Here is a 15,745-nt window from a genome sequence, read left to right as displayed (position 1 = left end):
GCTTCACAGTTCCAATTTGCCGCAGCTCCATAAGCTCTCCAAAGAAGTCCTGGTACTTTGTGTCCCATATCGTGCCTGCAGTCTGGTCTGCAATTCTTGCCACATTCCTCCGTTCTGTTCTTTCTTCCATAGTTGGTACCACAACTGTATATTTCCCTTCAGGTGAATGGAAGCCACAGCAACCCAATCTTCCTATTTGATCTCATGGAACTCCAAAAAATGTTTGGCTCTACAAAGCCAACTAGTAGGGTATTCTGTCGTTATAGTGAGGGAAGTCTAGTTTGCAGGACTTTGGCACATATGAGTGCTGTGTTGATTGAGATAAGGACCTGATCCCTTAGTGCTATCCTTCACCATGGTTTCAAGGAGTAGGTGACACATCTCCAATCCCCCAAGTGGATTGGCCAAACTGGCAATTAATACGAGTGCTCAATGATTCAACCATTTCATTCATGCGCTCAAGCAATTGTTGCTGCCCTATGATAACCAAGCAACATCCTTCTCCAACTTTAAACCTTCTGGTCCATCCCTAGGCTCTGATACCACTTTGGATGAGCATAGATTCCTTGGGTTTATCTATGGTGGATCTAGCTTGTTGAAGAGAGTGAAGATATATAATGGATACTTCGAGGGAACCCAAAACCTCTAGTATTCTAATTTGAAAAGGAAACAATGGATCATGGATAATCCTCTCTTTATTTCTCATGCAATTTATTAATGGATTTTTGGCTCTAACAACCTCTAAACTTTGTGAAAATGCCAATTTCTCCCTTAGAGACTTTAAGGGGTCAATTTTGACCCCAAAGTGAGCTGAAAAGGCCAATGTTGGCCAGAAACACAGTGTTAGTGACGCCGTATATAAATCCATTAAAAATGAATAAAATAATAAGAAATGCTGATGTGGTATTGTTTAATTCAAAAAACTGAAAAATTACAAATGGGCCCCACTGAATAAAATAAAAACTATTTAATGTATAAATTAATAAATATTGAAAATAATATATAAGTGGGTCCCACTTGAAATTTCCTCTTTTTAAGAGAAATTTAATAGGTGGGTTCAACTTGAAATTACAGGTGGATCCCACTTAAAATTTCCACTTTTAAGAGAAAAATAATTGGTGGGTCCCACTTAAAATTTCCTCTTTTAAGAGAAAATAATCAATGGGGTCCACTTAAAATTGTAGGTGGCCCCACTTGAAATTATATGTGGGCCCCACTTAAAATTTCCTATTTAATAAGTGGCTCTCCCTCCCTCCCCCCTCCTCTCTCTCTCTTGGCCAAATCAGCCATTTCTCCCTCCCCTGTCTTCTCCCTCAGCAATGGTGGTTAACACTCCCCCCCTCTCTTTCTCAAGTGAATCAGTTGTTTCTTCCTCCCCTATCTTCTCCCTCCTTTCCACCTGCCACCACCATCGACGAACATGGCAACCCTACATTGTGAAGCGATCAAGTTGCCTCAGCATTGAATGTGTGTCGCCGAGCTACATCTACCCGAAAACGCCATACAAACTCATAGCCAACTCCAAGCTCGATTCGACCTCTCTTGTTCATCGCTCGAAGGATTTTGAAGCTCAGATCATGAAATCCAACGCCTTGTTTGTGTTGTCTCTAGATGCAATCATGTCACTGGCGAGCTTCAGAAGAAACGGCCCAGGATCAGGATTGTAAAGGAATGATTCTCGAGTTTCGACTTCTGTAGCATTTTTTTCTTGCCAGAGCTTCAATCCAGTGGTGAGGGTCTTCCCCGTGAAAGTGGATGGAGATGGAGAGGGGGCTCTCTTCGGGATCAGCAATTTGGTCTTGGGATTTGGGGTTTCAGATCCCATTACATGGTTTTGAACCTGGGGATCGTCGTCCCAAACGAGAACTCGGATGCTTAAAGGGGAAGCGCCGCAAGACGTCCTGTTCTTCGTCAAGGAAGACGATGAACAATGAATTTTTTTTGTGTTTTTGCCATAAAAAAGAACCAAATTATTTTTGTTTTATTAATAATTTAGTATAATTAGTTATTAAATAAAATAATTATTTTTTTTTTATTTTTGGTCACATGATTTTAAGTAGGATGCACTTGTATCTTCCATATTTTTTGACTTTAACAATGCCACATCATCATTTCTTAATATTTTATTCATTATTTAATGGATTTGTCAACGTCGTTTCAAATGTCATCTTTTTTTTAAGAATAAAATAAAAATTCATTAAAAAAGATAAAGTACAACAGGAGGTGATAAGATATCACCAAAATCAAGAAGCATCCTTAGAAAACCCAAAAAAAAGATCCCAATAAAACCACAACTTGAAAAAAAAAATTAAAAGATTACCCAAACTACTCTAAAAAAAGATCACAGGATAGACCCATTACAAAGACCCCCAAAAAAGCTAGAGGCCACCCCCCCCAACTCTAATCAAAAGCAAGAACCCTTCCAAATACCCACATCAGTCTTCATCTCTGAACACGTCCTCTTGATTCGAGAATTCCTCATCCCATCCCTTGTTCCTTTTCAACTTTGATTTTTTTTTTCAATTTCTCTTCCTCTTTTTTTCTTTCATATTCTTCGAAAGCCCTCCTAGAAAATTCCTCACCACCCTAGAACAACGGACCCAAGCTTTTCCTAACTGTGACCTCCCTATCCACTAAGGGTACAACTTTTGTGGGTTAGGGTTGAGATTTTGTCAAAATTTCAATGGGCCCAACCCGAAACCCAAGCCCGAAATAGTGTAAACTGCTAGCTCAGGCCACCTGACTTGCAGCCTTACTATCCACCATTTTTTGTATAGCTACCTTACTTGAAACTTCATCAACAACATCATTTTCCTGCCTTAACTGTATCGAACCAGATTCAGAGTCGACACCATTTTCCTACCTTAGCCGTATCAACAAATGCCATCTATTTCTGCCTATGGTTGGCTTTTTTCTCTGAAGTTTGGGGTCTAAATTGGCCCCTTGAATTCTTTAAGGGCGAAATTGGCCTTTTCGCAAGTTCAAGGGTTGTCAGAGCCAAAAATCCATTTATTAATTGGTTACAACCCATACCTCCAAGAAGAGCGGAACAAATAACTGCATATCAAACACATGATAACCACATAAAGACTTGAACCAAAAACAATGTCCCCCTATCCTATTTTGCTCAACAATTAAGATAATTCAGTTGCATGAAACTTGGTCCACTTCCAAAAGGCGTTGCACGTACTCCTCACATGCTAAGCATGCATGCCCACATCAGATCCAGGAGAAGCCAACATATCTCATAGGTGTGCTTTATGGAGGGGTATTCAGAAGATAGCAAGGGATTTCAAGAAGGTGGTTAGGTATGAGTCAGAGATGAGATAGGTAAAATTTTGGCAGGACATTCGCTGTAAAAAACAAACCCTTAAGAATCTTTTCAAACCCTGTTAGAAATTGCACAAAATAAGGAGTGTTTAATTTCAGGGGCTTTCTCTCAAGAAAGGGAAACAGGTGTTTGCTGCCCAGTTTTCAAAAGGAATTTGAATGATTAGAAGTTGGGGCAATGGATGGAGCTGATGCAAAGGATAAACACAATCAAACTGATCAGAGAAAGAAGTGACAAAAGGTCTTAGATGTGGTAGAAATCAGGTACCTTCACAATAAAATCTTTTTACAACAAGCTGTGCTGCAAAGAGGAGGAGAGGTTCCCAGAGAACAAGGTGTGTTAAACCGTTCCTCCCCTTAAAGTGGCATTTTTGGTATGCAGAACCACCCTGGCAGCAGAGAGGTCTGTCCAAGAAAGGGTAAATCATTTGACAAGTGTTGCCAGCAGCAGTGATTTGGTCAATCAGGACAGAGAGGACGCTTTTTGAGAATAGTTCATAGCTAGCCAAGAAAACATCTTTCCCAAAACCTTCTGAAAAATAGCATCAACAAAGCTGCTTTTATTCTTGAATATTCTTGTATATATCCTCTGCCATATGCACCAAAAACCATAGTAGGGGCTCAATTCAAGCAGGGACTAAAAGGAGTAACCCTAGTTTAAAAAAAGATTTCTTTGCTTGTGATATGAAATTAAATGATTCTTCTAAAATGCTAATTTTGAGATGAAATAGGAATAACCATTGCACAATGGTAAAAACACAAACTCCCAAAAATGCACCTCAGGTTTTAATTCAATTTGACATAGGATGAGAGGAAACTGCCATGCTATAACTTACTTATAGAAGCAGCGCTTTGAAAACAGCATGCCATTCTGCCCTGCGAAATCTTCCTCCCTTACCAATTCAGTACTGCATGAAATCAATCCAAACAATACAAACAGAACCATATAACTAAATTGTGGGGCAAGGAAATAAATGGAACCCCAAAGACAATAACCTCCATTTGTTACACATGTATATTTCTTCCATAATTTATGTTTTGATAATGTAAATAAAAAGGGTAAAAAACTTAAACCTACCCTAAGATTTAACATAAATACTTGTACTTCTCTACTTTTTGGCAAGACTTAAACTTCCCCTATCAGAATAAGACACTGTAATATATGCAGAATCAATTAAAAGACATTACGGCCCTTCATTCTTTGAATTTTCAAAGAAAGCCACACCTTCCCAATCCTATCTGTTAGACTGAACAGTACAAGGGTAGTTAATTCTTTTGTCTATCTAATTAAGGTTGAATAATCTGTTTTGTCTGAGTTTATGTATCTCATACTTAATGAGGGACAATATTGTCTTTGGTAATCCAACACATAGAATATAAATACAAAGTGAGTCGGCTGGGAGAAGTGACTTTTTCTCTCATTGACTGAACCCTTTCTTCTCCCCTTTCTCTCTTTCTGCTTCTTCTTTTCTTCTTACATATTTCAGACCTAGAACTGAACTAGGGTTAATCAATCTATTCACATAGTATCAGAACTTTAAGAAATCAGCTTAGAACTCCATCTTCTCTCATCTCCCTTCGTCCTCCTAAGATCGCCATATCAGATTTTTTTTGGAAGTAACTTTTAAACAGATTGGAGGATCGATAAGGGACCAAAAAGGAGTGATCGTTTTTCCTTCTTGGAGGTAAATATGCCTCCAGTTGCTGTGGTGGTGGCCGTTGTGGTGGTGTACTAAATGCCCTCTACTCGATGGTACGAAGGGGGCTGGTTGTGGACAGGTGTGAACAGAAATCTCTAATCAACTAATAGTGGAGTGTGGTTCCTTCTTTTTGGGCTGGATTTCATTCGTGTGGCAGTGTGGATTGGTAGGTATGCATATGAACTTCTTTCTTTTTTGTTTATACCTGGATATGTGCGTTGACAGTAGGGTTTTCGAGTGCTAAACTCATGACAGCAGCAGTGTGATCATAAATATATTTTATTGTGTGGTGTGTGGTGTAGCGCTGAATAGTAAAGGGTGAGACTCTTTTGTTTAACATAGTGACTTCTTTGTGGGGTGAGGTGAATTGGTTATGATGGCATCAACTGGAGAGGGTAGTGATAATAAGACAGGTGTTATGATTTCTCCTGATTACTTAAATGTTCAAATGACCTCTATCAAATTAAATGGTGAGAACTATGTGCCTTGGGCTAAATCTGTGGAAGTGTTTTTAAAAGCCAAAAAAAATGTGAAACATGTGAGAGAGGATAAAACCTCTTCTGATTCTCTAGGGTTTAGTGATTGGGAACAGGAAGATCCACAAATTATGACCTGGTTATGGAATAGCATGGATCCTAAAATTAGTGTGAATTTTATGTTCCTGGATACAGCTAAGGAAATCTGGGACCAGGCTAAGAAGCTCTATTCCGGCCAAGATAATACCACAAGAGTGTATCATCTTTACCAAGAGTACTTTAACCTGAAGTAGGGTAATCAAAGCTTGGAAGAATATTATAAAAGCATGAGAAACCTCTGTAATGAGCTTAATGTGTATCATCCTCTGACTCCAGATGTTCAAGTTCAGCAACAACAGCAAGAGCAACTTGATGTGACAAGGTTTCTAGTGGGTTTAAAGGCTGAATATGAACCTGTTCGAGCACAAATATTGGGTGGGTCTACTCTCCCCTCTCTTGAGGATGAGTGTTTTCTCTCTGCTGTTGGAGTGGCAGTTGTCCACTTAGAGTTCTCAGTTTCCCTTTTTCTTTCTTTTTTAAGGTGAAATGTCTTCACCCTCTTTGTAATCTTTATTTTCCTTCAAACATAATTTTACCTTATAATAATAGCTTTTTGACCATGAAAGTTAAGTTTAATGAGGATAACTCCTTTATTAAATGCATATTAAGACAACATATTTTCATTGTAAAAAAATGAAAGAAAGAAAAATGTTGTTCATTAGCTTCTTAAGCTTTTTATGAATGAATAATTGAATATGCAAATCCAATTAGAGTTTTCCTTTGTGGGTCAATTGAACAAGATCATAAATGCATATTAAAGAACTCACTTGAACACAACATTCCATATAGTCCCGTATCTTTCATTTAATAAAGTGATCTTTTCCTGTTTCTCAGACCAGTTGGGATCAGATACTGCAAAAATCAACTCCAAGATTCCTGGATACAACATATAACACAAATTTAGTATTTGATAAATCTAGATTAAAATTCAATTGAGTTGGTCACCTATGTCAAAGCCCTAACTCATAACATATTTCATATCAATGCAGTAGCAACTCAATCAATCAAACAATCTTATTAATATGGGTTCCTGGATTGGCTAATTTTCTAGAAGGCATGCTAGGGGTGGAGTAGGCAAGAATGTGTTGTATTGAGGGCAGACCTTCTTGAGGTCCAAGTGCATAGGTAGGAGTTTTTAGGACTGTTCTCTTGTACTCAAGGATAGCCTCTCTTGAGGTCTTTTAAATGATATCCTCTTCTAGTGTTGGTGAGGATTTTAAGGAAGTGGAGTTACAACAACATCTAGGAATAAGATCAAAACAGCAAGCACTTCTATTGACCAAGTGTGCCTGGTACATTGCACTTTCTGCATATTTAAGCTTCCTTAACTTTTTACAAGGATCTTATTCTTCTCTTATTCCTTATTTCTATTATTAAAACTTTTGGACACAGACCAAGAGAAAAAATAATAATAATAATAACCTCAAACTTCCAAAAATCATAGTAGTCGTCATAGAGAAAGGTCACTCAAAAAAACAGTTCCTGAGAACAAGCATAATACAGACTTGACCCATTCAGAACAAGAAAAACTTGTAAAGCACACCAACCTGGAGTTTCATGTGCATTTTCAGCTCCCAGTGCATCTGCTAATTTTAGACAAAGCTTAACCATAGCGGTCTCAACCTGAAACCAGTCGCACAAGAAGGCTAAAATTATTTAATGCAAGCATAGACAGCATATTGGAGCAATAAATTTCCAATTTCTAGTGTCAAACCCACCCTTGCACACCACTGAGATTCAATATCAATAACATCATCAATGGCCCATTCTTTGCTTCCATATGCAGTTGAGTCCTCGAGCTTGATGCAACTGCATGAAAAAACTAAGAAAGACTCTGTACAACATGCATCCCCATACATAACATAATCCGGGGAAACAACAACATCCACATTTAGTTGATCCTGGATATAACACCAGAAAAGAAAAAGGAAACCACAAACACATTCAGAAAACAAAGTAATTGGGAAAACTAAAAGAGTTAATACAATGCAACTTATAGCAATAAAGTAATTGGGAAAAAGGAAACAATTCCATTATTGCATGTTTCTTAAATGTACTCAAGTAAGAGACAGAGAAGAAAGGAAGAAAAAGTGAGAAGATTGACAAGTTTGCTCAAACATTAAGGCAAGGAGAAAATGTTTACCATTTTCCAACCATCAAAACAGTGATCTGAAACTGGTTGCCCAAGAGAATCTGAAATATTGCAATATAGAATAATAAGAATGATGAGGTGGAAAAAGATACATCCAAGAAGATAAAGCAAAGAATTGAAATTATGTCAGGATGTACAAAACAACAAGAGAAAAACCTTCATTCTTAACTAGATCGGAAGAAGTTGATGGTGAAGAAGTTTTCATGCTATCATCATCAGAAACCACATCAACTGGCTCACTCTGCAAAAATCCCAGATAGGTTAGACACTAAGAATCTCCAAAATCCACAACTTGATTCATCTCACAGTTGAGAAGGGGAGAAAAAACAAATACATTGGACAAAGGTTCCAGAAGGGTGGAGTTAAATTGTTTGTTCCCAGATGAAGGCATTTCCAGACTTAAAGATCCCACTTTGAAGGAGTTCAATTCACCAGAGAGATTTTCAGGTTCAACGTTAACCATACTATTACAAACATGTGGCTCACAACTCATGGGATTGGATGCCAAAACAGCATCCAAACTCAAAATTCCTCTTTCAGTAGCACGTTCCACTGCCGACAAACCCAAAACATGTGAACCGTCATTGTTGCATTTGTGATCACTAGCACTTGAATCAACTTCTACACATGATGCATTGTTGGTTTCTGTCCGTTGGAAATTGGTTCTTTCTGCAACTACAAGAAAAAGTTGTAAAAATATCAGATATGATTCAGGTGGTGATATGGACAAAATGCCTAGTTTTTCCTAGAGCTAAGAGCAAGTCCTTAATAAATAGTCAACATGCACAATCATGACATTAGTGGAAGGAAAGAAAGCTTCCTTCCAAAATATAAACCGCAGCATTTGTTTATCATCACAAAACAAGTACACATGAACAACACCATTTTCCCTCAGTAACCAAAAACAGTTATTTAAAACAAGAAGAAGAGAACAAATAACAAACATTTTATTCAATCAAATGAAAGTAACACTACTCAACAGAAAGAGTAATCAATACCTACAGAGAGCTCCCCCTTCCCAAAAAAAAAACAAATCACAGATTATTAATATAAACTATTTTCTTTTAATAAGTCATAAATATATTATGACCTAACCTACACATTTTTTCAGTTCTAAGATCAAATTAGTTTATTAATTCATGGGAGAAAATAAGTGCATCCTGTAAATTCACTGATTCTTTTATCGATATTTGATAACATAAATTACGACTTTTACCAAAAAAAGATAACATAAACTCCAAGAAGAGTTTGAGTTGTAGCCTAGAATACCATACAACAAAAATATTCAGAATTTTGAGTTACATGGGGTTTTCTCTTGCTCCTCCTTCAAGGCCTTGTCCCCAGTTGCCACTCCCCCTGCAGTGCTTCTAATTAAATAAATTTGGTCCCCCCACCCACCCACCCATTAAGTGGATTTTTGTTGGGAGATGATGTACATGAAAATAAACTTAAAATGTTCTCCAGAACAAGAGAACTAACTAGTTTCTTCCACCCCATATGCTCTTCCTTTGCAAGGAAAGTAGCAAGATCATCTATCACTTACTAATCTTCTGTCCTTAAATCACTTGAATTTAGCAGCATTTCTTCATTTTGTTTAGTTCTAAGTGGTCGCATCCTACTAAAGTGGAGAGTCAATGAGTTATTCAAGCTTTCTTTCTTTTCCCCAACGATAAGAAGAGGGAGGAATAATGCAGAGATGTTTGAGGACAATAATGCTTTGAGTTGTATGGAAAGAAACTAGTAGTACAGTCTTGTGGAACAAGAAACAGCCCCCTGCAGTCTTAATTGGTCAATTTACTACTAGGTGTCTCATAGAATTGGACCAAAACCAAGGGAGAATTTGGAGATTTTAACATGGATTACATAATGAGGAAATGAACATCATTTTGTCACCTCCTTAACTAATAAAGAGATAACAATTCAGCAATGGAACTCACCTCCTCAAGTCACCATTAAATAGAAATTCAGCGGTTATTCTATGGATTAATTCGGGTTTGTCAAGGGTAGACACAATCAGTATTTGAAGATCATGAAGGGACCAATGGCCAAATCATTGTGCAGTCAGGCACAATCAATATTTGGACTCAAGTACTGAAACATGTCACTGTTGCCTAGGATCAGATTGCTTGCCTCATCGCACAGCTACACTTTGGAGTGGAGGGAGACTTCCAAGTGGTGACTAGATGGATAACAGACAGAGGTGGAGAGGATCCTTGAGATTTCCAGGCCAAAGAAGACTGATGTAGATTCAAATGTATTAAAATTTTGAATAATCATAGTAAATCAATCAGCAACTAGTGCAGATACAGGCAGTTCCTAGGATCAGATTGCTTGCCTCATCGCACAGCTACACTTTGGAGTGGAGGGAGACTTCCAAGTGGTGACTAGATGGATAACAGAGGTGGAGAGGATCCTTGAGATTTCCAGGCCAAAGAAGACTGATGTAGATTCAAATGTATTAAAATTTTGAATAATCATAGTAAATCAATCAGCAACTAGTGCAGATACAGGCAGTTCCGAGGATTCTTGTGTGCTGCACTTAAAGAAAGATATCTGAAATCTATCTGAATTTGGTAATGTACTAACATGCCCTAAAGGATTAAATGGGCATTCAAATCCATTTTGAGTAGGCCGCTGGAGAGAAGGGTGACAGTGGAAGATCTAGATTGGCCAGGTCTATCAGTCGGTGAGGCAGCTTGGTTGGAAAGAGACTTTGAAGAGGAAGAGATAAGACAAGCTGTCTTCTCTATGGACAGGTCAAAGGCTCCTGGACCAGATGGTTTTACCATGGCTTTCTATCAAGTGTGTTGGGACATTATTAAAGAAGATTTGTTTGAGGCGTTTAGGGAGTTTGAAAACAACCATGTGATTAGTTGCGGAGTTAATGCCACGTTCTTAAATCTCATCCCAAAAAGATCAGATGCCAAACACCTTAAAGATTTCAGGCCAATTAGTTTGGTGACCAGCATCTATAAGATTATGGCAAAAGTGCTTTCTTTAAGGATTAAAAAGGTCCTTCCGTCTCTCATTACTCAAACCTAGGGTTCTTTTGTCCAAGATAGGCAAATTATAGATCAGATCCTTATAGCAAATGAATGTGTGGAGGAAATGAGGAGATCCGGCAATCAAGGTTTTATTTGTAAGCTGGACATTGAGAAGGACTATGACTCGGTGGATTGGGATTTTCTATTAGAAGTGCTAAGAAAATGTGGATTTGGGAATAGATGGTGTAGGTGGGTGAGCAAATGCATAACATCTTGCCAATTTTCAGTTCTAGTTAATGGAGGGGTCAAGGACTTCTTCCCAGCATGTAGAGGACTCAGGCAAGGAGATCCTCTTTCCCCCTTTTTGTTCACACTTGTGGCAGATGTGCTCAGTAGAATGATTTCTAAAGCAGATAAAGAAGGGCTAATAAGAGGTTGGAGGATAGGCAGGAATAATGTCACAGTGACTCATCTTCAGTTTGTTGATGATAACATCATCCTTTGTGAAGGGGGAGATTTAGGGAGAGTGAGGAACCTAAAAGATCTTATTAAATTCTTTGAGTCTGCTTCAAACCTATCGATTAATTTTGACAAAAGTTGTGTGGTGGGAATCAATTTGGAAGATCGGGAGGTAAAGGCTATAGCAGGTTCTCTAGAGTGTTCCATATCTGATTGGCCTTTAACCTATTTGGGCCTTCCGTTAGGAGCTAACCCAAAAGAAAGTCGGTTCTGGTATTCAATTGTGGAAAAGTTTGAAAAGAGGCTGGCTGCTTGGAAAAAAGTTACATTTTGATAGGGGGTAGAGTGACCTTGATTAGGGCGACACTTGCTAGTTTTCCGGTTTATTTTCTTTCTGTATTCAAGATACCCTCAAGGGAAGCCAAGAAGCTAGAAAAAGTGACGAGGGATTTCTTGTGGGAGCCAGGGGAAGAGAAGAAGGATCACTTGATTAGGTGGGAGATAGTTAGTAGGAGTAAGGAAGAAGGGGGATTAGGATTGGGAAATCTAGTTCTTAAGAATGAAGCTTTACTAGGGAAGTGGCTTTGGAGATGGCCGTTAGAGAGAGAGAGGTTGTGGCACAAGGTGGTGAATAGTATTCATGGCTGTTTGCAGAACAGTTGGGATGTCAGGGTATCTCGATGGGCAACTCTTGCAACACCCTGAAAGGCCATTTACAGAGTTCTGCCCCATTTTCTCAATCTGGTCAGGTATGATGTTAATTCTGGACACAATGTTCTTTTTTGGGAAGACATTTGGGTGGGCAACCAACCTCTTAAAGACCTTTTTCCCTCTCTTTACTCTCTTTCCCTTTATAAGAAGAGTCGATTTCCAGTTTTATTTCCTACTCAGATTCTTTTGTGGCCCTAAACTGTGATTTTGGTTTTCGTAGAGGGTTACGTGATGATGAAAGTGCTTGTGTTTCGGACTTATTGTCTTTACTTGAGTAAATTTTTTTAGATCAAGGTTTAAAATATCACAATGTATCGGCCCGTATTGGCCGATACGTACCATTTCCATAAAAAACCGATACACGGAACATGTAAAATCCATGTGTTCCATTTCTTTTCATATGTATCGGCCGATACAGGCCCGTATCGGGCCGTTTCGGATCTGTATCAGCCGATACAATTCCGAAACAGGTCGATACGAACCGAATCGTTTCGGTTCCCCTTGTTCAATTAATCTATATTTAATACTGAATCTTTCTCATTAATGTCTTTTATTACTTCTCTATTTAAGTCTAACTTCTTCATTAATTAGTTAATTATTCCTATATTTAAGGCAAATTTAAATTTGAATTTGAATTTTAACGCCTAATTACATATCTCTCATTAATTCTATTAATTAATGACTCTCTCTCTCATTAATTTTGTTTTGTTAATGTAAAAACTACAAATGTTAACAATTGCAAGACTTGAACCCTGGTCACCAGATTTTAATGCACATAATTTCGCCACTAAACCACTCCGATTTCTTTGTTGTAATTACATTCATTTTTAGTTTTAAGTCAATTGTTTTTCTTTTCCTAGTGGTGCTTATTAATAAATGCTGAAATTAATTATTGGAATTTATATATTAATAAATATTAAGATAATTAAATTGGTTATTTGAAAATTGATGTATATACGTTCATATTTTAGTTTTTTTTTGTTTTTTTCACATTTTAGTTATCCCATCATTTTTCAACGACTACTAATTATATCTCGATATGTCACATTTTATATAAAAATTAAATTATGGTTTTTTACATTTAAATGACTTATATACAATCATATAAAACGTGTAAGCCTTGTTAATAATATGTTTTTTATGATTTATTTGAATTTCTTAACATATTTATGCGTATCTTGATTTTTCATCTGTATCCATGCGTATCCAAAATGTATCCCGATACGTCACTTAAAATTATCTTTCCGATACACCTTGCGTTTCCGATACTTTGAACCTTGGTTTAGATCCCCTCAAACCTGACACAAGAATTTGGACCCCTAACCCGAAAGGTTTGTTCACTTGCTCCTCTTTCTTCAAGTCCCTTTGTTCCACTTCTGCACCTTAGAATTTCCCAATTAGAGAATTTTGGACTAGGCCCATTCCCCCAAAGATTGTTGTTTTTTGTTGGGAAGTTTATTATGGTAAGATTAACACCTTTGAAAACCTACAAAAGAGAAGACCAAATTGGTGCTTATCCCCTAATTGGTGTGTTCTTTGTAAATCTCAGAATGAGGACTGTCACCACTTACCGATCTCTTGCTCCTTTGCTACAGCTTTATGGAATTGGATTCTTACGTTGTTTAAGTGTAGGTGGATTGATACTAGTTTGTTGTTTAGTCCGTCTGTTTTTGAATGGCACACAAAGAGAGGGAGAACTATGTGGAAGTGCATAAGAGCAGCTTTGTAGTGGACAATTGGGAAGAAAGGAACACCAGAATCTTTTGTGAAAAAGAAAGGAGCTTCTTGGAAGCTAAAGAATGTATTTTGACAAGGGCAATTCAGTGGCTGAAAACTCTAAAGATCTTTGATGCATACTCTTTTGATGACCTATGGAGAAGCTGGTTAGTAGTGGCTAATACTTCTACCAGGAAGGACAGACATGGGATTGAATGGATGCCACCAGGGGAGGAGTTTATCAAGTTGAACTTTGATGGAAGTAGACGAAGAAATCCAGGACCTTCAAGCATAGGAGGAGTGCTGAGAAACAAAGATAGTAACGTGACATCTTTATACTCAGGTCCAGCGGGTGTGGGAGACTCTTTAAGGGCCGAATTACTGGTTGTTGTACAAGGAATCCAGCTTGCAAATCAGCTAGGCATAGAGCATCTGATTATTGAAGGGGATTCCCAGGTGATAGTGGGTTGGCTGAAGGATCCAGACCCTGTGATTTGGGGTTTTAGAGATCTTCTCAAAAAGGTTAAATGGTTAACAAGGAATATGACAATCAGAGTTCAGTGAGTAGGCAGATCAGCAAACTCATTGGCTGATTCACTTGCAAAACAAGGGGTTTCCCGGGATACTTTATTTTGGGCTTCGGTGTAATTTCTTTTGTACTTATAATTCTGTAATTAGCTTTAAAGGAAAGGTCGCATCTCATGCCTTTCCACAGGTTGCATGTAACTCTTATTTGCTGGTTTATTAAAATTTTACTCATTTATCAAAAAAAAAAAAAAGATGCCTTCCAATATAATAATGTGCAGGCAGTCCGTAATTCAAGATATTGGAATTAAACATTCTAAGCAGTTCTAGAGTTGGAGTCTAATTCATTTTCCCCTGGCTGAGCAAGAGGACATTTTGGGCATAAACTGCATCCTCAGCGGGAAGCATCCAGTAGAAATGCCAACACACAGAGGAAATAATCAGACCTAAGAAAAAAGTCCCGAGAAAAGGCACAGGCAAGACGATATTCAATCCAAGCATATTGTAGCAAATCCCGTAGAGCTTACTAACCCCGCTGGCATATTGTATCTTACTAATCCAAGCATATTGTAGCTTACTTACCACTTCGTAAGGCACCAAAAAATAAAAATAAATAAATAAATAAAATAAAAGAGAGACGCACAGAAGAAACTTTCCCATAAGCAACTTCTTTAGAATGAATAACATTTGAAACTGATATGTCATAGAATTCCAATTGTGTTCCGAGCAAAAACCCCATAAGTGAGGGAAATCGGCATCGTATAGGCCATCTATCAGAATGCTTGATCTCTTATGGCCACAAATGATATGAACAAATCAAAAAGAAAAAAGAAAGGTAGGAGCGGGACAAATGAATCGCTACTCCCCCCTAGTGGAAGTTATAAAAAGATAGAAACAGAATATAAAAGCCAAAACTCCAGTGCAGTAGGAAAGAATGCATGTACGTCGATTTCGAATTTGAAACTTACAGCATTGGAGGAAGTTATACTTCGTAAGATTCCCCTCATTGGAGTTACTGAATTTCCCTGTGTATCGACCAGACACCGATTCAATAGCTTCGTCTTCCTCTTTGAAGCCAAAAACTGTGAGGTCTTTGCCAGAAGACTCCATCATCATCAGTGCAGAATAAAAGCAGTTCCGGGGGAAATTTACACACCCAATTTATAGCATGAGCGATTAATTCACCAAAAACCATCTATCGGGGGATCGGATTTCACCCGTTCATGAAATTAGCGATCGTGTCGAATTCAGACCTGATTGTGAAGGTTTACTGGGAAAAACAATGCATGAAGATAGTGACTGAAAGGTGACCCGAGGAGCGGTCCGAGACTCCGAGCCCATTGGTGCTGCCCTAATTTATAGTGCCGTCGAGTTAGCGAAGTTGTAACTTGTAGACCTGTTCATGGGCCGGGCCGGGCCGGGCTCGGGCCGGGCTTTTACTGTGTATTAACAAATTTTTTTAAGGCCCGAACCCGAGCCCGGCCCTTATAAAAAGCCCGAAGCCCGGGCCCGGGCCCGAAATTTAGCCTATATTATTATTATTATTATTATTATTATTAATGTTGAAGCAGCTGAATAAAGAGAGATAGATTG

At 38.1% G+C, this 15,745-nt stretch overlaps 1 protein-coding gene across 3 annotated transcripts in view; it reads right to left on the bottom strand.

Moving 5' to 3' along the window:
• LOC104595488 (putative ubiquitin-like-specific protease 2B) overlaps positions 1-15,485 on the bottom strand; it is a 46,499-nt gene extending 31,014 nt beyond the window's left edge. Inside the window, exons 1-8 of one of the 3 annotated variants that reach the window (XM_010256226.3) lie at positions 15,121-15,485; positions 8,092-8,432; positions 7,914-7,998; positions 7,749-7,798; positions 7,324-7,506; positions 7,153-7,228; positions 6,373-6,481; positions 4,167-4,238 (exon numbers count right to left, since the gene is read on the bottom strand). In XM_010256226.3, coding sequence (XP_010254528.1) covers positions 4,167-4,238; positions 6,373-6,481; positions 7,153-7,228; positions 7,324-7,506; positions 7,749-7,798; positions 7,914-7,998; positions 8,092-8,432; positions 15,121-15,268 — 1,064 coding nt within the window. In that variant the 5' untranslated portion in view covers positions 15,269-15,485. The remainder of the gene's footprint in view (positions 1-4,166; positions 4,239-6,372; positions 6,482-7,152; positions 7,229-7,323; positions 7,507-7,748; positions 7,799-7,913; positions 7,999-8,091; positions 8,433-15,120) is intronic. The other 2 variants (XM_010256227.3, XM_088887700.1) reach the window with 2 other exon arrangements.
• Between the last annotated feature and the right edge of the window lie 260 nt (positions 15,486-15,745).

The sequence above is a fragment of the Nelumbo nucifera genome, chromosome 5 (genome assembly GCF_055504915.1).
Source record: "Nelumbo nucifera cultivar China Antique chromosome 5, China Antique-T2T, whole genome shotgun sequence".
NCBI lineage: Eukaryota > Viridiplantae > Streptophyta > Magnoliopsida > Proteales > Nelumbonaceae > Nelumbo > Nelumbo nucifera.
This window is presented reverse-complemented; position numbering and strand designations above follow the sequence as displayed.